Genomic DNA, 24,760 nt, shown 5'->3' with positions numbered 1-24,760 from the left:
AGGCGGGAGAAAACATGGGAAGATTGATTATTTCTTTGACATATCTTCTTGTAGAGTAACTTCAGCATGTATAGATTTTAAGCTACTACTTAAATTGCGCACACACATTAACATAATAGGAGTATAGTTACATAACCAAAGCATATCTGTAATTACCAGCCATCTCCAGTGAAACCAAGAAAACCAGTTAGGCACCCTAGGCATTTGTGAAAACTTATCAATGATATGATGGTTATTATCTAACTGAATTTGAATAGTTTGAGAAAAATCAGACAAATTAAAACAACCCATTCCTGGGCGCTGTTCACATCCCATATGTTCTTTTAACAGTAAATAGTCTGTAGTTGTAAGATTTTGGAGCGCTACAATTTGCACTTCTCCTAATTCTTGGTTGAGTTCCAACAGTATAGATCCAGTCAAATTTGTTGTTTTACTGTATGCACAGGCCAGCTTAGATATCTCCTTCATTCCCATGGCAAGTCCAGGAGCTGGTGGGATGGGTGCATCTACAGCTGTAGCAGTGCGTGGATCTTTGTAGGGGTTTTTTGATGATCATCTTCTGGCATGAGTCTTCCCGAGAGTGCAGATGTTGGAAGTTCTCTTTCATATCGTTTCTTAGTTCATTTTCGGGGTAGCCAAATTAGGCTTTGATCCTCTGTATAAACACAAACAGACCCTTTGCCTACACTTTTATATGTCCTTTATATCATTGTGTAGAACTCATTAGAGGTCACCACATAGGAACTGCATTTTTTTTTTTTAATCATTAATCTACACTTACATGACGAATACTTTGTTTACTAGGCTCTCCCCTATACCAGGTCCCCCCTATATACTCCTTTACAGTCACTGTCCATCAGCGTAGCAACCTGTTGTAGAATCACTACTTGTCTTCTCTGTGTTGTACAGCCCTCCCCTTTCTCCCACCCCGCTATGGATGCTAATCTTAATACCCCCCTACTTCTCCCCCCCTTATCCCTCCCTACCCACCCATCCTCCCCAGTCCCTTTCCCTTTGGTACCTGTTAGTCCATTCTTGAGTTCTGTGATTCTGCTGCTGTTTTGTTCCTTCAGTTTTTCCTTTGTTCTTATATTCCACAGATGAGTGAAATCATTTGGTATTTCTCTTTCTCTGCTTGGCTTGTTTCACTGAGCAAAATACCCTCCAGCTCCATCCATGTTGCTGCAAATGGTTGGATTTGCCCTTTTCTTATGGCTGAGTAGTATTCCATTGTGTATATGTGAATGGATTCTTCTTCTTTCACCTCCTTGGTTAGGTTTATTCCTGGGTTTTTTATTCTTTTTGACATATTGTAAATGCAGTTGTTTTCCTGAGTTCTCTTTCTGCTTATTCATCATTAGTATATAGGAATGCAACAGATTTCTGTGTAATAATTTTGTATCCTGCAACTTTGCTGAATTCAGTTATTAGTTCTAGTAGTTTAGGAGTGGATTCTTTTGGGTTTTCTATGTACAAAATCATGTCATCTGCCAACAGTGACAGTTTAACTTCTTCCTTACCAGTCTGGATGCCTTTTATTTCTTTGTGTTGTCTGATTGCTGTGGCTAAGACCTCCAGTACTACGTTGAATTAAAGTGAGGAGAGTGGACATCCTTGTCTTGTTCCTGATATTAGAGGAAAAGCTTTCAGTTTTTCACTGTTAAGTATGATATTGGCTGTGGGTTTGTCATATATGGCCTTTATTATGTTGAGGTACTTGCCCTTTATACCCATATTATCGTGGACAGATATGGAATTTTGTCAAGTGCTTTTTGGCATCTATGGAGATGATCATGTGGTTTTTGTCCTTCTTTTTGTTGATGTGGTGGATGATGTTGATGGATTTTCTAATATTGTACCATCCTCGCATCCCTGGAATAAATCCTACTGATCACGATGGATGATATTTTTGGTGTATTTTTTAATTCAGTTTTCTAATATTTTGTTGAGTATTTTTGCATCTATGTTCATCAGGTATATTGGTCTGTAATTTTCTTTTTTTGTGGTGTCTTTGCCTGGTTTTGGCTGGCCTCATAGAATGAGTTTTGAAGTATTCCGTCCTCTTCTACTTTCTGGAAAACTTAAGGAGGATGGGTATTAGGTCTTCACTAAATGTTTGATAAAATTCAGTGGTGAAGCCATCTGGACCAGAGGTTTTGTTCTTAGGTAGTTTTTTGATTACTAATTCAATTTTGTTGCTAGAAATTTGTCTGTTCAGATTTCTGTTTCTTCCTGGGTCAGCCTTGGAAGGTTGTATTTTTCTAGAAAGTTGTCTGTTTTAGGTTATCCAGTTTGTTAGCATATAATTTTTCATAGATTCTCTCATAATTCTTTGTATTTCTGTGGTGTCCGTGGTGATTTTTCCTTTCTCATTTCTGATTCTGTTTATGTGTGTAGATTCTCTTTTTCTCTTGATAAGTTTGGCTAGGGATTTATCTATTTGTTTATTTTCTCCAAGAACCATCTCCTGCTTTCATTGATTCTTTCTATTGTTTTATTCTTCTCAATTTTATATATTTCTGCTCTGATCTTTATTATGTTCCTCCTTCTACTGACTTTGGGTCTCATTTGTTCTTTTTCTAGTTTCATTAATTGTGAGTTTAGACTGTTCATTTGGGATTGTTCTTCTTTCTTGAGGTAAGCCTGTATTGCTATATAATGTCCTCTTAGGACTATCTTCACTGCCTCCCACAGATTTTGGGCTGTTGAGCTGTTATTATCATTTGTCTCCATATATTGCTTCATCTCTGTTTTAATTTGGTTATTGATCCATTGATTATTTAGGAGCATGTTTTCTGTGGGCCTTTTTATTGTCTTTGCATAATTTATTTCTAGTTTCATACCTTTGTTGTCTGAGAAGCTGGTTGGCACAATTTCAATATTTTTGAATTCATTGAGGGTCTTTTTGTGGCCTAGTATGTGATCTATTTTGGGAAATGTTCCATCTGCACTTGAGAAGAATGTGCATCCTGCTGCTTTTCTGTGAAAGAGAGTGTTTTTTTACTGATGTAATTGTTGGTATGCAATCTTACATTGGTTTTGAGTATACAACACAGTGGTTCGACAGTTTTACCCATATTATTAAAAATTCAACTCTACTATTGTGGTTATTATCTGCTAACATAGGAAGATGTTACAGAATCATTGACTATATTTGCCATGCTGTTCTACTATCTGCATGGACACATTATATTATAAATGAGAATTTTTGTGCCCCTTTATCCCCCTCACACTCCTCACCTACTCATATATCCCCTCCCCCATGGTAACCACCAGTTACTTCATGGTGCCTATGAGTCTGCTGCTATAAAATATTCTTATTTCTTATGTCAGAAAGCAAGAAGTCTGGGGAGAACCACCCCTATTCTTATCATGGTGCTTCTGAATTGAGTACTCATGGCATCCATAAAGAAAAAAGTTATTATTGACCTTTATTCATCTATAACTTTCTATACTTTGGCTGAGATACAAAATCTTTAGCACTATTTTCATAGTGCTAAATTTTATGATAAATTTTAAAAGCAGTGTCAAGTAAAAGTTCTTACTAAATTTTACTTGTCTCTACCAAGTTCATAATTTTAACTCTAAGTACTAGAATAGGGTCAGGTTGAATTTTGACAGTAAATATTAGACTATCAGTTTAGTTTGACAATTTTTGCATTTAAGTCTCAGACACTACCTTGCACTGGTATTATAGTTCCAATATAGGAATGTATGAAAGCTTCTTTTACTAAATGTTTTGCAGCACCCAGCCCAATTTCTGGTATGTAATGGATATTTAACATATTTTTATTAACTGTCAAGCAAATGGTTTATTTCATGTCTTTTTCACCATAATTGTTTTGTGAAACAAGTAATGTAAGAATAATAGTATAATTACTTATAGAAAATGATGTTTGACAGCAACAGACTCACAGACTCCAAGAAGGGACTAGCAGTTACCAGAGGGGAGGGGTGGGAGAGGGTGGGTGGAGAGGGAGGGAGAAGGCAATTGTGGGGTATTATGATTGGCACATATGGTGTGTGGGGGATCATGGGGAAGACAGTGTAGCACAGAGAAGGCAAATAGTGAATCTGTGGCATCTTACTATACTGTTGGGCAGTGACTGCAATGGGTATGCGGGGGACACGATAACATGGGTTAATGGAGTAACCACATTGATTTTTCATGTGAAACCTTCATGGGATTGTATATCAATAATACCTTAATAAAAAAAATAATAAACACACACCACTTAGAAGGGGGAAAAAAAAGAAAATGATGTTTAAAACATTGAAAACAACATTTTAATATATTAGTATTTTTTATTATAATTCAACATAACTACCACCTTATGCTATACATTGCTCTGGTTGATTTTTAAACTTTGTAAAAACTTTCACCAACTGAGCTCACTTACTGAAAGATTGCATTTGTAACTCAAGCTTTAAAATCATTAAATAAATATGGTTTCATACATGCACAACAGTTTGGATATTACTTGGCAAAAAAGAAAAAAATCTAAAGGAGTCAGATCTGGTAACCAAGATGGCCAAGTGAAGGGCCTTCCTTACTAATCTATCTGGAAATAGTTGCAGGCAAAAAATTATTAAATTAAAAATTTATACTTTCTAATGCACTACACTAAATATGTATAAAAGACATTTACCTAAGTTATTAGAATCTCTACTTCTGAATTTATTAAAGCTTTAAATTGTACAAATATTTTTGGAAAACCTTTTGTTAGAACTTGGAGCAAATAACAGAAAACCAAGCAAATAGCAAAACCCCCATCTGCTTTACTCAGCAGTAATTCTGTATAAAAGCGTTCTCAAAGTATAGTCAGTCCATGGACCCCTAGGGGCCCATATTAGTTGCTATTACCCAGTGGTGGATAACACCTTTGGAGATTTAGCACCAAGATAGTGGCACCAAAGTATACTAGTGGTCACTGTATTTTTCACCACCACACATTTATAATTAAAAGCAAAAGGCAGCTTTCACTTAAGGATGTCTTTGATGAGATAATAAACATTTAAAAAATATTCTATGTCATGAAATGGGACGTATTCTTAAAGTACTTCTGGGTCATATCAAGTACCTTGTCATTCTTTTGGAAAAGCATTTACCAGATTGAGTTATGATCTGGACTAGCCACTTTAGCTGTAGAATAAGATTTTATTGAAAGAACTGACCAACTATAGTTACTCAGACCTGGGCATTTGGCAGACATTTTCTTGGAAATGAACAAAAATGAACCTATCAGTACAAGGCTAACAACAGATAATATTTATTGCCAATGATAAAATTCTAGGTTTTGAGTGAAAATTGGAAGTTTGAGACACTTGTATCCACCATCATAGGCTTGACAGCTTCCCAATACTTAGTGGCTTTTCTGATAAGACCAGTGGTGATAATGAATGTGATTTTGATATGGTATAATAAAATGTGTCGACTTTTGGAAGACCTGCATAACTCACTGAACCAACATTTTCCAAGTGACCATACATGTTGCTACAAAATCATATGTAAAAATCCATTGAAAATGTAAGCTAGACATGGATTTTAATGTAACAGAGCACAAGAAGGTCATTGACAAAGTTTCAGATTCCACATTGCAACTGATCTTTAAGAAACTACCTCTTGTTGAATTCTGGCATAGTAGTAAGGAAGAATATTCACAATTGCCTGAAAAGGCTATTGAAATACTCTCTCCTTTTCCAACTACATATCTTCGTGAGGCTGGATTTTCTTCATTTGCTTTGATCAGACAACATATCACAACACATTGAGTGCAGAATCTGAGATGAAAATACAGATTTTGTTATTAAATTATACATTAGACTTGTAAAAATACAAAGCAGTGTCAATTTTCTCACTAGTTGTTTTGTTTTGAGAAATGTAGTAATTTTTCATAAAACATATTATTTATATTAACATGTAATGGTTTTTCTATTAATGTGTAATGCTATTTACTAACATGTTATTTTCAAACAAACTACAATAAATGTTTTCAAATTCTCACTTTTATTTTTAAAATGGCAAATATGAATAGATATAACTCATAAAAAGAAAAGTCCTTTGATGTCCTAAAGAATTTTTGAGAGGGTAAAAAATTCTTCTTGAGACCAAATAATTTAAGAACCACTGTTGCAGAGTTAAATGGTCCATGGAAAAAAATATACACTGTGGTTTAGAAACCAAAATAAGTTTGCTGTTTGTCAGAGAGTCATAATGCACAAAGCTCTAAGAAGTGCTACAGTTGAGAAGTATGTTTAACGTTGTTTAACTTGATGTTTCTCAAACTCTCAGATAAAATCCTATTTGTTTTTTGAGGAAGCAGCCTTTATGAGATACAATATTTTGCAATCATTGCTGCAATTACCTCTTGCTTCAAAGATCTAGTACCTTGCCTAGATTAATATGTTACATTGCAGGATTTCATTCCATTTTATGGGTGGATGCTGTTCCACTGTAAGTGTGTACTTTATTATTTTTTTCCATTCACCCATCAATGGACACTTTGGTTGTTCCTACAACTTGGTCATTGTGAATAATGCTGCAGTGAGCATAGGTTTGCAGATATCTCTTTGAGACCCTGATTTCAGTCTTTCTGGATAAAGACCCAGAAGTTGGATTTCTGGATCATATGGTAGCCCTACTTTTAATTTTTTTTGAGCAACCTCATCTTTTTTCCATAGCAGCACTACTTTGCATTCCCATCCAACAAGCTTCAGCTATGCAAAATCAGGAAGTTGTAGAGATTTGCTGTACAACACTGTGCTTATAGTTAACAATATTGGATTGTCCATTAAAAATCTGTTAAGAAGAAATTGGGGATCAACAGAGGTGAGGCTTCGAACCTCACCCCCCCTGTTTTGAGAGAAATCTTCTGCATCTGTGGATGTTTTGTTGCCCTTTTTGGCTTGGATTAATACTTAGTCTATAGGCACACACCTGATCATCTACATTTGCCCTCTTACAGCACTAAATTATGTTTTCTACCTTTATCTTGCATCTACCTACCACTTCAGCATTTTATTATTAATAATAATAATAATAATAAGGGAGAAATGTGGGATTCGCATTTAAATCAAGTATAAAAATCAAACAAATAATCATATTTGACCTGATTGTTTACAGTTCATGATGCGTGATCAAAACCAAAAGTTTCTGTGATATGACTGCCCTTGCACTGTTCACCATGTAAGAACTTATTCACTATGTAAGAACTTGTTCACCATGTAAGAATTTGTTTGTTATGCTTCAGAAGATTGGAGACTGTTGAGAATTAGGCTTGGGGTTGATTAATGATTGTGCATTGAGTCCCCTATACAGAATTTTATTGTTGTTAACAACCATTTGATCAATAAATATGAGAGATGCCCTCTCAAAAAAAAAAATCTGTTAAGAAGATAGATCACTTTAAGTGTTTTTACCGTGGTAAAATTAAAAATTGAAATTTAAAAACATTGTTATAAACACCACCATTCTCTAGTATAGAATATAATAGGTGATAACCTTAATCATGAGGCAAATGCTATTATAATGTATCTTATGAGCTCAAGTGTCTGAGGATCTAGTTTTTTGTATTATTTCAGATGTTTTCAAGATTCTGTGAGAGGCTCAAAATTTTTACCATCAGAATTCTTGTTTCTTGTCATTCAGGAAATTTGCATTGGTGTAGGATAAAAACAAGGCTGTTAATGTTAGAATAATCATCTGGAAATTCTAACACACTATCACATAAGGTTTTGAGGCTACACTGTAAAATAATAGCGTCATGTTTTGCTGTGCACTTAATATATACCAGCATGGTTTGTTGTTAAGAGCAAGGGATTTAAGGAGTCATACAAGTTTGGTTTTAAATACTGAATCCATAATTTATTGAGTCTTTAATCAGTAAGTTTATAAATACCAACACCTATAAAATTAAATGATTACACCTCCCTCCCTAGGTTGTTGTACAAAGGAAATGAAATTTCGATAGAGTCCATAGTACAGTCGATACACAGGAATTGAGTGCCCATGAGAGATCAAGCTCTATGCTACGTACCAGGGAAACAAAGGTGAATACTGGCTCTTTGCTGAACAAAGAAGACCAAATAAGGTCTCAGTTATAGCAGAGAATAATAAAGCTACAATTGAGTAAGTGGGGGGAGCCAAATGGTTACCCAATGCTTATTTCCTCATTCTTTAGTAATAGAAAATTCCACATCCTAACTCGTCACATAGCCACGCAACAAGAGAAACCATATGTCCCTTCCTCGATACCAGATAACAATGAATGGCATCAAGCGAAAGGAGTATGTGCGGCTTACTGCCTCTGTTCTCAACAGGAAAATGTGCTATTGTCCCCTTCCTTTGGCTGGGACTTGGCCCTGGTGGTGTTGAGCACCACCTATTCTCTTTCAGTCTCCAGCGACCACCTACCAGCTCAGACCTTAACACAAGAAAGAAACCTCTCATCTTGTTTAAACACACTTACGGAGTTGTTCAAGTGCCTGCACCAAAATCCTACCTAGTAGAGCAATAAGTTCAGGATGTTGTAACTCTCAAGCCTAGACCCACCCCTTCGAAGGGATGAGGGAGGTGAGCGTCATGTAAGGCTTATCCCTGACCTGGGTGTTGAAGGGTCATTGTGAGTGGCAAACACTCCTCCCTAGGTCATCCTGATATTCCCCTCTGATGATGTCCTTCCCCATGAGAATCACTGATAGGATGCCTTACAATGAGATTTAATTTTTCCTTTGTTAGTGACATTCCAGTGGAAGATTGGATTAAATGGTAATTGCTTCATTCTTTAAACAAATATGTATGGAGCTTTGTACTATGGAGTATTTATACTATACACATATAAGTAAAGATCATAAATATCCAGTGTAGGTCTTTCTTCCTCATTTAATTTGTTCAGTTACTTTTTCTATAAACTTATTGCTCTCTACCCAGAATATAAGCTTCCTGAAGATACGGTCATCACGTTTTTTGTTTGTTTGTTTTTATGGTGTCACAGGTACTCAGTGCAGCTGGTCACATAGTAACATTCAGTAAATTCTTTGTTGAGAAAACCAAATAAAGGGAAAAATATAGACTCAGACTTTCAGCCTACAACAATGAAAAGGGCAGTTTTGCCTTTAAACTCACAGTTGAGAAAGTAGATGATTGCAGAGATGTGCAAAGAATGGCTATGATAGGGTTAATGAATATATTCTGTAAATTGAACTGTACAGCCATTACCATGCAAAAATACATGAATTTTATTTCTTTAATAATGCATTACAGAAAGAGTGCTTAAGTGTCCTTGTCCATAGGTGGGCTTTGAACAGGAGTTCAATTTTAGTTACATCACTAAAATAACTACATCTCTTCTTGAGAGTTTGAAGTCACAGCTCACTGCTTATGGAGAGGAATTTGCTCAGGGATGCACAATGATAAAGAAGAAAGTCAGTGTGCATGTGGATAACTGACTTGCATTGCCCACTAGGATTAGATGCAGATAATGATGACCCCTAAAATCCTGGGCTCCATGGAATTAAACTTCCTTGCTGGTGAATAGCATGTATCACTTTAAAAAAGTACATTTGTTTAGTTTACATCTGTCTGTTTTAATGTTTGATTAATCAAATCAGTTTTCCCTGATGTAATATCTGCACTGATAATTTGCCTTTTCAATAACTTGTAACTGAAAGTTGATAACTGTGTAACAATTTTTAAACTGAATACATACAAACTGAAACAGAAGGTTCTCACATACTAAGTGGCATTTTGGCATCAAAATTTGAAGTACATGGGAATTTTTTCTTTCTGCATGTTTTTATGTATCTTTATTATATATACTAAATAACTGATAAATGGAGAATGACAAATGAATCAGCAGTATTACAAAACCAAACATTCTTAAAGAAAGCTTCCTCTTCATATATAATCTAAAAATGATGGTAAGTGCTGATAAATACAGAGGTCACCTAATAGCACTCAATCCTTATTTAGTTTCTAAAACCGCTGTATGATTTCTTCAATAAAGGAATTTCCCTGCTTTCATTGAAATGGAAGCAAATGATTTCTTCAATAAGGGAATTTCCCTGCTTTCACTGAAATAGAAGCAAACCATTTAAGGAAATTTGCTATTAAGAAATGAAAGTGGAACTAAGTTTCTAAAGAAATTTGAATACAGAAAAAGTCATTATTTTTAGAAATTTTTTTCCCTGAGTAATTCCTATTTGGGTCTCTAATTTGCTTCCATCTAATCACTAATTATTTGTGTTGTTTATTAAATAAAACATAGAGCCACCTGCCTAACTAGTTACATATAGCCCAAGTTTTCTAGTCTGCAAACTGATGAATAAAGTAAGCCAGTTCATCCATCTGTGAAATATTCCAAGGTCAACCATCCATTGGCTACAAGATTTTGAGTTAAAAAGACAGTGGCGGCCAGTGCTTCTAGTTTGATAATGTTTGCTTACTGAGCGTGAAATGAAATTTAACTGTGGCATGTCTGCATTTGTAAATTTATTGTAGTTGTTTAGACTTCTTGCAAAATGAAGTGTCAGGCAGACATTCTGAGATTCCAAATATATTAGGCTTCGCAGGGCTTGGGTAGCTGAGACGATTCTTACAGTTTTTAAAGGCTTTTTTCCTATTTTTTTCCACCATGGAATTAATATATTTAATCAATCACAGTGTGGAATGAGCATAGGAGAATTAAAAATAAAAACTTAAAAGTAATTTTCCAAATTTGAAATGCTAAATGTAGCACCTGGGCATTGCAGGGGTTTGAAAAATGTGCAGAGTATCAGAATTCACATTTTTCCTGAAGATGTAATATACTGTAGATAGAAAGATTTAGACTAGAAAGTCTCTTCTAGCTGGAAGATATTATTATTTTTATGCAGCTAGGTGCTTTCAAGTGGTGGGGGAAAATAGTGCTGATTATGAAGTCCTTTTAAGTAATTGTGACCTTCACAGAATCCATGTTGGTGGTTCCAAACAGTATATTGCCGAACAGCTCCTGTTGCCTGGGAATTCATTTGTGCTGCCTTCTTCCCTCCCTCTTTCCCCTTCTCTCTCGATTCTCCCCTCTCTCCCTTCCTTCCCACCTCCCTCCCTCCATCTCTCTCTCTCTTTCTTTCTTTCCCACTTGTCCTTCAGGCTACTAGACAGCAAGAAAAGTCTATTTTTAGACGGCTCACATGTATTTGTTCATTTATGTTTCTTGGTTGGTTGGTTCACTTTACTAAAGCATGGCACTTCAAAAAGCTTAGTTTATTTATTTATTTATTACAGTGTCATTGATATACAATCTTATATTGGTTTCAAGTACACAACACAGTGGTTTGAGAGTTACCCATATTATTAAATCCTCACCCCCACTAGTGCGGTTACTATCTGTCAATATAGGAAGATGTTAAAGAATCATTAATCTTAGTTTATTTTTTATTTTTAATGTTCTTTTTTTTTTTATCAGTTCATCTGACTACAGGAACATTTTCTTGGTATTTAAAATAGTTTCCTGTAGTCTGACCTCTTTTCTGAGTTGTGATGACTAATCTAATTTAAATGTCCCTTCTTTTCCTTCATCTAAGTGCACTGCCATACGATTGATCTTACCTTACTGACCTATTTTTTCTTAAAGCCATTTCTTAGACCCTAATTCTAGCTGTCATGCACAGGCACACTTGTGTGGTTTGCTAAAAAGTACTTGCAGGTTGTTGATTTTGTTGCTGTTTATCCAATTGGGCTGAACCCATGTTCTTGCCTCTCTTCTTTACTTTTATTATTGAAACTTTGGCTGAATCATCCATTTGTTTGTGCAGCTATTCACTCAGTTGTTCCCCTTACACGTGTTGCACTCAGTATTTATGCAGCAGTGGGTGTGTAACAGGAGATAGGGGAGAATTCGAAGCCATCTTTCTATTTGATATTAGCTTAGTTACATGTTTAGTGAAGATTTTAAAACCATTAGCTTAAAAGGGCTTTTGGAATGCTTATAGCTTTAAAGATTTATATGTTCATTCTATGAAATGTATCTTGCACCTTGTGACATGCTATCTACTTAATCCATGCCAGCTTTTCCAACCTTTAGAACAGAACTTATTTCATATCCTTGCCAGCAGATTTTGATGTTTAATATATGTTTTAGGAAGAAAACTTTAAAGGCCCTTGTATAATTTAAACAGCATGTTTCCATGAACCATGAACAGTATGTGCTTATCTCACAGTAAATCGGATCCATTTGTTCAACAAATGCTTATTGTGTGTCTATTTTGCCAGGCCCTGTTCACAATCTGGAGATAGAGCAGTGTACGTGAGGGCAACGGTTCCTACTCTCGTGGAGGTCATATTCTAGAAGAAAAGAAATAGGTGACATACAAGTAGACAGTGAGAAGTGGCAGGGTGATATAAAATAGAGTGACTGGGGGCTATATTACGGTGGGGAATTTGAATGGCTTCCCTAGATGGAGACAAAATTTGACCTGAGACCTAAATACGAAAGTCCTATTATGTAAAAATTTGGGGAAGTATAATCAGTACTGAATGAACAGGGAGGGCAGACCCTAAGCTTGGTGTTTTGCCAGGGACAGAGAAGCAGGTCTTTGTGGAAAGTAATATGAGAAGAAGCTAAAGAGGCAGGCAGAGACCAGCTCCACTTGGGCTCTAAAGGCCCTGATAAAGATTGTGATGGTTTATTTTATGTGCATTAGGAGAATATAGAACTCATTGCAGAGTTCAAAGCAGGAAAACAGCATAATCTGATGTATGTTTAGTAAGATCATTCTGATTGTTGTATGGAAAAGAGAGCAAGAATAGAAATAAGGTGCCTAAGTTAAGAAAGCTGCCTGGCTTTGGAGGTAGCAGTGAAGCATAGAAAAGTGAGTAGATTTAGTGTTGATTCTGAAGGTAGCTGATAAATTGGATTTGCGTAGTCTATCAAGAATGACTCTGGTTTTCTGTTTGGACAGCTTCAAGGATGATACTGTTTACTGTGATGAGAGGCACAGGTTTGAGGTCCGTGCCTAGAGTTTCTGACAGTTTGGGAGATGCCTATTATGAATTTAATAGTACTTATATGGGGTTATATGAATCTGGAGCTCAGTGGGGGTGGAGTGTGTGGGTGAAAATATAAACAGAATAGCATTTTCTTTCATTTCAGTATATAGTACCAGTTATAAATTGGACAGAGATATCTCTCTAGGTTTATTTAGCCTTGCATCATCTTCCCACAATGAGGTACTTTAAAGGCATAATGTGCTACATACCTGTTTAGCAAACAGTATACCCACTTTAAAATAAGTGCAGGAAAAAATTAAATTAGGGTAAATATTGGATATAATTTGCAAAACCAATTTGGATATTTTGCAATACTTAGCAACAAACTCAAAACTTTGTGTCATTCTTCTTGAAAAAATAATCCAGTAGTTTATATTCTTATTTTCAGGTATATTTGATCTTTGAACAAAAACAGAATAATAGAGGTTAAGAAATTGACCAGATGAGGATAACTCTTCAAATTTCAGCCTTTCCTGATAACATTTTACATTTTGTTCTAAAGGAGGCCAAATTTCCTAACATGAAACAATTACTTGGAATCAATGTAACTTAAATTAGGTAGGCCAGAATTTCTTTCCTCGGATTGGCCTTTGAACTATGTAGATTATGGGATCATTCTCCCACGATCCAGAACTCTGGAAACACCCAATTCTGAAAACATCTACCATAGGTTAAAAATAATTTAACACAGAGAAAGTCACAGATGGGTTTTCCAATGTTCAAAGAAGGTGGCAGTGGTAGCGTTTTCTTGAGTTAAGGCCAAAGCTTATTTTGATTTTCTAACAAGTAGCAACTGCTGATCCTTAAACTGAAGAGAATCTTTCACATCCTAATCTTAATTTCTGGAAGATCCAGATAGGATTTTCCTCTCCACTGCATTCTGTGTCAAGAGACACATTCTTTGCACAATAGGAACAATGGTCAGAGCTAGTCATGTTCTAGACATTTCCTAGGTGGTCACTGGCCCATTTCTGAGGCTCTCCTGCTGTAAATCAGGCTGACTCCATGCCTGGGGGTGGGTGCTCAAGTGGTTGCAATTAGAACTGAAAGGAACCTCAGAAATTACATAACACTTTATTCCTCATCCATTCATTCCATCTTTATGCATGTGATATCTACTCAGATCTGTGCAGAGACCAAAGATTGAAAAATCGGTGAGATATGGCTCTTGTTTTATGTACCTCCAAGTCTAGTCAGAAAGACAGATTTAAAAAGTGAATATTTGTAATACAGCATGACCTTTACTAGACACACATGCGATGGAACCTTCATCAGCATATACTAATGTGGCTCCGGTCTGCAGGGAGCTTACGATTAGGCTAATCAAGGCTGGGGCAGCATTCAGGGTGCAAGACAGGTGCTTGGCTGCAGGCTATGGGTTTAGGTCTGTTCCATGTATCTCCTTTATGTCTGTCTCCACTTAAAGAGGCAGTGGTTTCTTGGGTGTGTTCTTGGAGCATCACAGGAGTGCAGGACAGCCAGCCCAAGCTTGTGTCTTCTGCAGCTCCTCACACATGTCTTCTTCATGGCCTGTGAACCCAGTGGGACAGGTGCAGCTATATTTACACTGTATAACGGCTTCCTACTCACAGGGAACAATCTTGGGCAAATCTTGTCTCTTCAGCCATCATTCAATCAATTATTCATTCTTCCATTTATTCACTCTTCATTCCATCTTTCTGCTCATCAGACACTGAGTTATAGCATGTGCTCCCAGCCAAGGATACAAAGGGTAAAAAGAATGACCGCTGCATTTAGGCAGTGGGCTCAAAACTTTCGCACTAAGGGAATTGGAAAACAAATGCATTCCCCTCACAGAATTTGAACTTCACAAGGAGAGTTTTTCATTATACTTTTCATTGTTTATGTATTTGCAAAATATATCATTTCTAACATATTACAGATTTTAAATAAATCCATTAGATCATTCACTTAAATGTATACAGTGCACCTAAGTGCTATGGCAATTCATTATAATCATCACTTAAAAATACCACTAACAGCTGTAGAATAACTCTTGCGAGGCACCGTAGAGTGGTAGTTAAGAGCATAAACTCGAAACTGCTTGGTTTAGTATTAGGGGCTTACATGTATTTTAAATCATATATGTGCAGGTTATATAATCTATGAATTTCATTTCAGAGAAGCAAATGTGTCACCATCAGCTGTGTGGCTGAGAGCAAATTACTTAACTTTTCTATATCTCTTTTCCTCATCTCCAGATGAACATAAATTGCTGATACCCACTTCATAGAATCGTAATGAAGATTAAATGAGTATAAAACTCTTAAAGACTGACACATAACAGGAAATGTTTAAGTTTGTTTTTGTTATTATTAATGTACTGAAAAGAGCCTTATAGGAAAAAAGAGCAAAGTGAGTTAAAAGCCATAAATACATGAAACATATATTTATAATTTTATTAATGAAATAAAATAATTCTATTATGAAAATAGCCGATTGAATAAAGTTATGCATACCATTTTATATATGTCAAATTAGGAACAATTGCTACTCTGCATGAACTAACTAGACGTTTGCATCAAGGGACACTGGGAGGGGGGAGAATTATATTAACAGATGCAGAAGCACAGCACCACTAGTGTGCACAAAGCCCACTGCGCCCCAGAGGAGAGAGCTGTCGGCTGTGGATCTGGTGGGAACCTAGGGATTGAATGTTGGTGGAGAGAAGGGAATAAAGGGGCCAGGAATGATCCCTGAAACCTTCTCTAGCATCGATATTTTGTGAATCTAAATTCTTAAAAAATACATGTCATCAGATTTCATCTCTTTCCTTACCTATGGTATCTTGTCCTTGTTATCATAGGGATGCAAAAAAACCAAAAAAAATTATGAGCACCTGCTATCTGCCAGGAACAATTAATGCCTAGCTTGTGTGGTTGTGTTAATTTACCCTCTGGTATGTGTGCCTGAGGAGAGTTTAGAAAAGATTTACTTTTACACTGAAACATTTCACTTCAGCCTCTAATGAGCCCTGTTTGGGCCATGAGCTATTGTTTTCCTTTTTTTTTTAAAGAATGAAAATAAGTGTTTCATTACTTAAATGTAAGAATTGGAGCATTTGTTGATTGCAGGGCTTGGGTGACATTATCTAGAATGACTTAATTCTTGTATACCAACAAGAGAATGTTTTTTTCTAGTACATCTAAGTACAGTTACTGGCAGAATAATAATTTAAATGCTTTGGGCTTGGTGTGAAACACTTGTTTTTAATTTGAAGCATTCACTTTTGAACTTAGTTTCTTTTAAACTTTGTAAAATCTCATGCAGAGCAAGAAGACAGGAAATATTAGTATTACACCATTCAAATTTCTTAGGACACTGCCTGTTTTTGACTATCAACTGCTGAAATAGCTGAGTGATAACATTAGTCTTCACACTTTAAAGTATGTTTAACATACAGATGGTTGGGGAGGTATATAGGAAGACTTCCAGGGGTAGGGCTGCATTTGCTTGGTTACTTTAACTGTGGCTATCAGCTGTATCAATCCAAAATGCTCCTATTGGAAATTGAGAGGAGCATTTTGGATTGTCACAACACTGGGCAAGGTGGAAAGGAAAGGGGGGCTACCAGCATTTTGTGGATGGGGGCCTAGGGGGCTAGAAGTACTGAAATCAGGGAGAAACTCTTACAAACTGAAAATTTGCCCTGCATCTATGTAACTTTCTAATATCTATATGAACAAATATTCCTATAAGTGAAAACCTCTTTATATTTATTTGAGCCTGGAAGTCAATACTGTTATTTACAGAGGCATAAAGTTTTTGTTTTTTTAAATAGGCTTTATGCTTTAGAGTAGTTTTAGGTTCACACCAAATTTGAGTGGATGGTACAGAGATTTCCCATATACCGCCTTCCCCTACACATGCATAGCCTCCCCCATTACCAACATCCCCTACTGGAGTGGTACCTTGGTTACAATACATGAACCTACATTAACATACCATTATCACCCAGAGTCCATAACATTTGGGTTCATTCTTGGTATATATTCTGTGAGTCTGGACAGATGCATAATGATGACATGTATCTATCATAGTATCTTACAGAGTAGTTTCACTTCCCTAAAAACTCGATATGCTTCATCTCTTCATTCCCTCCCACCCTCCTCATTCTTGGCAGTCACTGATCTTTTTATTGACTCCATAGTTTGCCTTTTTCAGAAAGTCATGTAGTTGGAGTGAGGTGGTCTGTAGCCTTTTTGTATTGGCTTCTTCTGCTCAGTCATACACATTTAAGTGTATGTCTTTTCAGAGCTTGGCAGCTCATTTCTCTTTAGTGCTGAATACTACTCCACTGTCTGATTAACTTGTTTATTTATCCACTCACCTACAGAAGAACATCTTGGTTGCTTCCAAGTTTTGGCAATTGGGAATAAAGCTGCAGTAAACAACTGATTGCAGACTTTTGTGTGGACATGTTTTCAACTCCTTTGGGTAAATACCAGGAAGTGTGACTGATGAATTTCATAGTAAGAGTATGTTTAGTTTTGTAAGAAACTGCCAAACTGTCATCCCAAGTGGCTGCTCCATTTTGCATTCCCACCAACACTGAAGTTCCTGCTGCTCCACATTCCTCACCAACATTTGGTATTGTCAGTTGTGGATAAAATGAGAGTTCCTGTGGCCAGGATTCTCACCTGGCCCTGGTTGACTAACTCACTGCACACCTGTGGGCAATACATGGCTGTTGACTCTATATAAAGAGCTCCGCCCAGTGCTCTGGGCGTGACACGGTGGCAGGGCTGCAAGGCCGCAGGAGAGCAGAGCAGCGGCTGGAGTGGTGGCAGCGCTGAGGACAGAGGCCCAGAGGACGGCTGTGCAGGACAACTGTGTAGAGAGGCCTAGAGGACGGCTGTGTGGGATGGCTGTGCAGGCAGAGAGGCCCAGAGGATGGCTGTGTGGGATGGCTCTGCAGGCAGAGAGGCCCAGAGGATGGCTGTGTGGGCAGAGGGGCCCAGAGGCAGAGACCGGCTTGCTGCATGCAGACTCACTCTGAATGAACGGGATTTTAGTGACTGACCTGACATCTGGAAATAAAGATGGGTATAACCCTTGCACCCCAAGAACATTTTGCTGTCAATTTCTTTGATCACATTGAATCCATAGTGAACTTGCCTGGGGCTGAAACCCATTGGCAAGACATCAGTGTTCCAAGTTTGGTCCGTTGTAATAGGTGTGTCATGGGTATCTCATTGTCACCTTAATTTGCATTTCCAGATGACATATGATGTGGGACTTTTTTCATGAGCTTGTTTTGTCATCTGTACATGTTCTCCAGTGAGGTATCTGTTAAAGCCTTTGGTCCATTATTTAATCAGTTAGTTTACTTATTTATTGTTGAGTTTTAAGAGTTCTTTGTATATTTTGGATAACATTTATCAGATGTGTTTTTTTTCCCCAAATACTTCCTCCCAGTCTTTGAGTTGTCTTTTCATTTTCTTGACATGAGGTATTTTTCTCAGTTTTAACATACAGGGAACACACTGATTTTTACTGTTCTGTCCACTTGTGACTCTGCCCTTTTATTTTTTCTATACATTGTGTGAAATGGCTTCTAACCATCTCCTAAATTTGAAATTGTTCATTAGAAGTAGATGCAAGGATGTAACTACATCTTCTGGTGTTGTAATGTCCTCAGATTTATTAATTTAAACACTTACAATTAAACATGTATTTAAATATTATTATAAAGACATTTTATGTTTAGATTATGTATGCATGACTCACATGATCTGTGAATTTCACTTAGATCTGTAAAGGGGAATATTGTAAATCATTTGGGATGATAAAGTTGTGTTGGAACTTAACAGGATTAAGAATACTGTCATTTCCAGGGACCAGTGTTTTCCCTTCCTGATCTGCCGTCCTCAGTATGTCAGAATGTCTCCCCGAAGGTCTCAGGGAGTCCGCTGCAGTCCTCTGCATCACATGCACATGCCGTGGCATCTTAAAGGGCCAGATTGATTTAATGTCTCAAAGATTTCTCTGATAGACCAATGTTTCCAACTGCTACTCGGAAAATACTGTAACTGTTACTCAATCTAAATAAACACAGGAGGGTACTACTTACTCAGTGATCTAGGGAAGGTTGTAAATTGGGAGTGGTTGTTAATCTCAGTAGTTGCTCTGTTCCTCTTTTCCTAAAAGGGGATGGAGAATCTAATTCAGAAGAGTATGGAAGCCATGTAAATGCTATTCTGCCTACTTCCCAAGGAAAAGAGAATTAAGATTTTTTTTAACATTTGCTAACATATTTTTGCTCTTCTTGGTTGAAGCACATTTTGTTGATTGATTCAAAATGCTTTATTTTCTCATGTGAACACATTTTTCTTCTAAGAAGTTTAATTTTGTAGTTTAGTGAACATTTAGCTCAATTAAAACCAATTTGTCATAATAACATGCTTCTTCACATGAAAATACAGAGGAAATGAAATTTCTCTTAAAGAAATTAATGTTTTGGACTTGGCTAGTCAGGATAATACCTCAAACAGGATTCACAAGTGTAAATGCCTACAGGGACCAGGTGGTAACTGAATGAGAGAATTGGGCCCAGGGGAGAGGACAATGACTAAGTGGAAAGTCCATGTTTATTTATGGGTGAGAGCCACTACTCAGTTCTAATCAATAGTTGCCATGTTGGTGGTAAGCTCCAAGTTGCCAGATCTTTTGACTTTCCAAGAAAAAAAAATCAAATGTTTGATTTATTTCTGAAATTCCTGACTTTCAGAAGTTGGCTCAGTTTAAAAAAAAATCATTTTTGTGAGCCAAACAAAACATATTTGTGGGAGATACTTGTTCTGTGAACTGCCATTTGCAATCTCTAAACTATCCCATCTGCTTAGAGTGTAGGGTGCAATAACTGGTGAAAGAGCACCACTTACTAGTGTTTGTGCTATAAGGTGAAAGGGCGATTCTCTGCAGAAACAGTACTACACCCAACTAAATGGACTTGACCTTCATTCCACTAATTTGCCAATTAACTGTTGCATATCAGCAAGTCTTTATAGATTTGGGTTGGTCCTCCATTGCTAAATGTGGAGGATTTAGGATAGAGGATGGGAAAAATTCAGAGGTATTATGGACCCAGAAGGATTGATTAAGGGATCCTGCCCAGCTGCACCGCTGCTCAGGCAGAGTAGTGTCTTGCCTTTTGTCTTTGGATTGTGACTCATCTACACATGTCCCCCAGTCATGTAGTACACTGCCACCTTCTTTTGTTCCTTGTGACCCAAGTAGACCTCCTCTAAATGGTAGATTCCCTATTCCTGCTTTGCAAGCATCTATGATTGTCTTAGTAGGGCCATTAGCTCCTGCACTGTACCTCTCCAAATATGTATGTGACTGAACACTAAACTCTTCCCTAGTACCCCCAAACTTCATCTTGTATAAAAAATTTATTATAATCAGTTACTGAAATGGTAACTTCACAAATAAAGCCCTTCAAAACTAGGAAAATAATAGGAAGGTGCTTAAGCATGACTTCTGTTTATTTCTGAAAACAGTTTGATATGTAGATGACTTTAGTTTACATTGGTTCCTGTTCAAAAATGTTTGCTTACCACTGCTTGAGAAAATCTGTTTCACTAAGTACTACAATTAAAAATCAGTAAACTGTAGTAGAATGTTTTAAATTGTTCTGTGTAAAAAGGATCCTATCTCTATTAAAGCATCATCTGTTCTATAATGTCAGTCCTTTCAGACTGAGCTGGGAGTTTATAATTTCAAAATTTAAATAATGTGGACTCTACCAGTTTAGGAGTTATAATAATTCAGGGGTAGTTGGGTAAAATTTGTTGCCTACATAATCTCTGGAGGACAAGGATAGTTGACAAATTAATCACATAAATCAGGATATATGTTTAGCTTCATTAAAAATGAAAGTCAAGTATTTTTTAACTCTCAATAGCAAACTTGCATGAATCACTGAATGCGGATAATTCTTAGACAAGATAATCTCTGAATTTGTATGAAAAAATACCTGGTACAAGGTAGTGCTTGGCAGTGTTACCTTCATGATTTTGGAGAAACCACTAAAACACCTTTGAACCTTCTTTTCTCTCTTCTATGGAGGTAGCACCTCATTATGAAGGCTGTTAGGATTAAATGAAAAGATTATGTATTATCATTTTCATTTATTTAGTGACCATGTCAAGGTGTAGACTCCAGATCTTCTAACTTCTAGTTCACTGTTTTGTAACTATTCTAGTTTATTTTGGTTGAGGGAGTCAGAATAATAAAGAAAGGATTTGGAACCTAAGGACAAGTGATTTTTTTTTGCTTAAAGATGTTCGTAAAATATTTTGTAGTATTTTTTTTTCAGCATCATTAAGTTTGTGTATCTCTTCACAAACTCACTCTTAAGACAAAAAAAAATGCAAAATTCCTAGGAGTAGAGAAAATTTATGTAACCACTGAATCTAACTTGACACACTTCAGAGCTGAAAGGTTTTGGTTGATGAATATTTACCTCTCTGAGTAAATGTGTCCCTGTTCCATCATCAGCAATTAATATTTGAAAATAGAGAAGTGTCTAAATCTAGGAGAGACAGATTGTCTGTGAATCTAACAACAGTGCACAGCACCATCACTTTCCTCTGGGATGTACCTGCAAACTTGAACGACCTTTATACAGTAAGAAGCTTTTTAAAAAATTACATTTCTGGGAAAATGGAGCTGCAGAATATTATTCGTTTAACAGGTAATATGCTGACATGTTTATTAACTCTATTGAGTAAACAAAATGAATTTTTCCCGATGTTAAAAATTTGCCTTCACTTAAAGACTTAAAGAAAGAAGCTAGAGAGAAAAAGATTATCCATGATTAATGCTGACCTGTCTAGACCTTAGAGCACCTCTTGGGTCTAGTCTGAAGTGTTTCTGATTGTTGTGCTAAAAAAAAAATGGTTGTGGTTTCAAGAGACAAAGGATGAGTACAGTGTGAGCTTTTTTCGAAATTTCCCTCCCTCCCTCCGTCTTCCCCAAGAATTAAGTTTTATTTGTTCCTTAGCCCATTTGTTTTCATATTTTTGAAAAAGTGTAACAACTCAGATTTATATTTGAGTTTGGTGTGAGCAGAGTCGGAATATTTGTATTTCTTTTCCCAAATGCCATGCAGTTTCATTTATTTGCTGAATACGGTATGCGTTGCTAAGCCTATGAGAAGCCTCTCTGTGAAGTGCATTTTAATATTTAGATCAAACAGCTCTTGGGATACATTAATGCCCAGTGGGTAAGTGTGTCATTTGAAAGCAGCTGCTGAGCCTTCTGGCTGCTGCTCCAATTAACACATACAGCACACTTTTGTCAGCAAGAGGCAGTGCATATGGATGAAACCACTTTGCTGCTCATTAATATGATACGCCAGAGAGCACAGAGGGTTAATTGATCTGCCCATTGTGGAACAATAGCTTTCCAAGAAGTTTCCCAAGCACGTGCTTTGTGATAAAGGGTGCTAGGATTCCGAGGCGGGATTAGCAGGGAGGAGAAAATCAGTCAGCCTCTAGTTTTGGTTCAGTCCATTGACTACCAGGTTTTCCCCGCCCTCTCTTCTCTCACACCCCCGCCGTGGTGATGGAGACGCTGGAGAGAAATTCTAGTGCTGAGACTCCCTCGCCCCAGCCCAGTCTCTTGTCGAACTTTGTTCTGTCTTATTTTGAAGCTGCTGGAGTATAAAGCTTTGCTGTTTGTTTATTTTTCTTAGTCTTTCATTATCATTTCACTTTCTCTCTCTTTTCCTTTATTTAAAAATCTTTTGAAACCGCACATTTGACAGTTTATGAGCAGAGTAAGGAATCCTGTCAAGGAAAATCCATATGCCTGTTATTTTCCCTCCCTTCCGTGGCCAAAAGCTCAACGCTGATGGGAGCCCAGAGGCGGATGGCAGGGTAGCGCGCGCCCAGCCCCAGGTTCTGGAGGGGCGCTGATGCTCCGCCGGCCCCCGGAGCGGCCGGGCCGTTGCTCCCCTCTGGTGCCGAGCCAGGCTGCGCCGTGCGAGAGACATGGACCGCTTCCTGGGTTTTGTCAAGCAGATAAGGAGATCTAGGAGAAGAAAGGGGAAAAAGTACCGACCCGAAGAAGATTACCACGAGGGCTATGAGGATGTCTATTATTACGCTTCAGAGCATTTTCGAAGTAAGCGCTTCCCTCCACTCTCCTGATCCGTCTCGCATGCTGGGTCTAACAGTAACCCTTGTGTGGGGCTTTAATCTTAAATGCAGAAGGTTCCCCAAATTGTGTTCTCTGTGAGCAGTCTGTAAGTACCAAAGTGTTACATTTTGTTTGATTTGTTGCAAGAAGAGCCATCGGATGGTATCTAAACAATATAGCCAGTCCAGTACTATACGCATGGTTAATATTTTAGGTGCAGGTAATTGATTATAATTGATTGTTATCATTGTTATTAGCCACTCAAGAAAGATCTTAGAATATGTCCTGTTGTAGCTGCTTTTAAATAACAGGTTTTTTTTTCTTCCTCAAAACGGTAGGATAGCTTATTTGGAAGAAGTAATTGTTAATGTTCAAGTTGATGCTGATGATTCATGTTCCGGATACAGATTTCTAGACAGTTATCTATGATTAATCTGAGATATTGTTTAGAGAGGAAATTCAAATGACTTCCCCTGATGCATGTTCATAGTTTTGTTATTAAATTAAGGGAACTCTTATTTGCTGCCAGGTAGAAGTGCTGATACCTATAGAATAAAAACATATACCATGTTAAGGCATTCACAAATTAGCTAATAAAGAGCAGAGAACTAGAATTTAATTGTACTAATCAGTGCTTTAAGTTCTTGGTGAGGTTTAGACTTGTCCCAATGGATTTTAAATGCCCAGAAATGCCTAGGGCACAGAGAGAAAGCACCTACATGCAGAGATCACTGGGTTTATGAGGTGCCCTAAATGGAGAAAACTGACCATTACATATGCTCTGCATTTACAAAGTTAGAAATTATTTTTTGTCTTCTTGAATAAGGATCTTTATAAACATTCAGTTCTAATTCTTCCTGGCCTTTTTATATCTAACCATGAATATATATCCCATTTACAACTTCTAAGTGTTAACCAGTAAATAATTTAGATTCCATTTCTGTGGTATTAAAATCCATGAGAATTAGTTCTAAAGGCTAGAAATAATGTTATAAGTGATAAAAGTTGAGGGTTGAAAGTTCATGTGGTAGCAATAACACAAGCATGTAGCATCATAATTCTTTGACATTTGCTTTAATAGTATGGCTATGTTGCTAATTTTACAGAGTAATCTGAGTTTTAGGGAAGTTTCTCTTTTATAATGCTTTTACATGAACAATCTGTTCTAATGTAGTGACAATCTGTTTTGTAAACTTAGTTTCCATCATATACATTTAAGAAGTTAACTAAGATTTATGTCACATCAAAAAATACTGTCAGTTTTCATGTATAATTCTGAAAACTTAGAAACTGGGGGAAAAAAAGCTTAGGAACTTTCAATTACATTGGTATTCATTGTACAAGTTTCCTACAACTGATATGTATTAGTCAAATTCACACCTCATGTTTGCATTGTGATGCGTTTGTACAAATAGAATCAAACAATCTCTCTCAAATGCCTGTTATCTTACTAGGTTTGGTAAAAATTTAAAAACAGAAAAAATGGTAACTTTACAAAATGTACCTACAAGGAGAAATATTTATAGAGGTATTTAAAACTATCCCCAGACTAGAGTTAGGAGA

At 36.8% G+C, this 24,760-nt stretch overlaps 1 protein-coding gene across 6 annotated transcripts in view; it reads left to right on the top strand.

Annotated features, from left to right (window-relative positions):
• The window catches only part of GRIP1 (glutamate receptor interacting protein 1), a 676,609-nt gene that overhangs the window by 226,240 nt on the left and 425,609 nt on the right, over nt 1-24,760 (top strand). For 2 of the 6 annotated variants that reach the window (XM_036894903.2, XM_036894898.2), the window contains exon 1: nt 14,331-23,182. The exons of 2 other annotated variants lie outside the window; for them this stretch is intronic. In XM_036894903.2, coding sequence (XP_036750798.2) covers nt 23,050-23,182 — 133 coding nt within the window. In that variant the 5' untranslated portion in view covers nt 14,331-23,049. Of the gene's footprint in view, nt 1-14,330; nt 23,183-24,760 lie in introns of those variants that run through there. 2 more of the 6 variants (XM_036894905.2, XM_036894900.2) reach the window with 1 other exon arrangement.

The sequence above is a fragment of the Manis pentadactyla genome, chromosome 10, assembly GCF_030020395.1.
Source record: "Manis pentadactyla isolate mManPen7 chromosome 10, mManPen7.hap1, whole genome shotgun sequence".
NCBI classification, from domain to species: Eukaryota; Metazoa; Chordata; class Mammalia; order Pholidota; family Manidae; genus Manis; species Manis pentadactyla.
The sequence above is the reverse complement of the archived record's forward strand: the minus strand, read 5'-3'. Positions and strand labels throughout refer to the sequence as shown.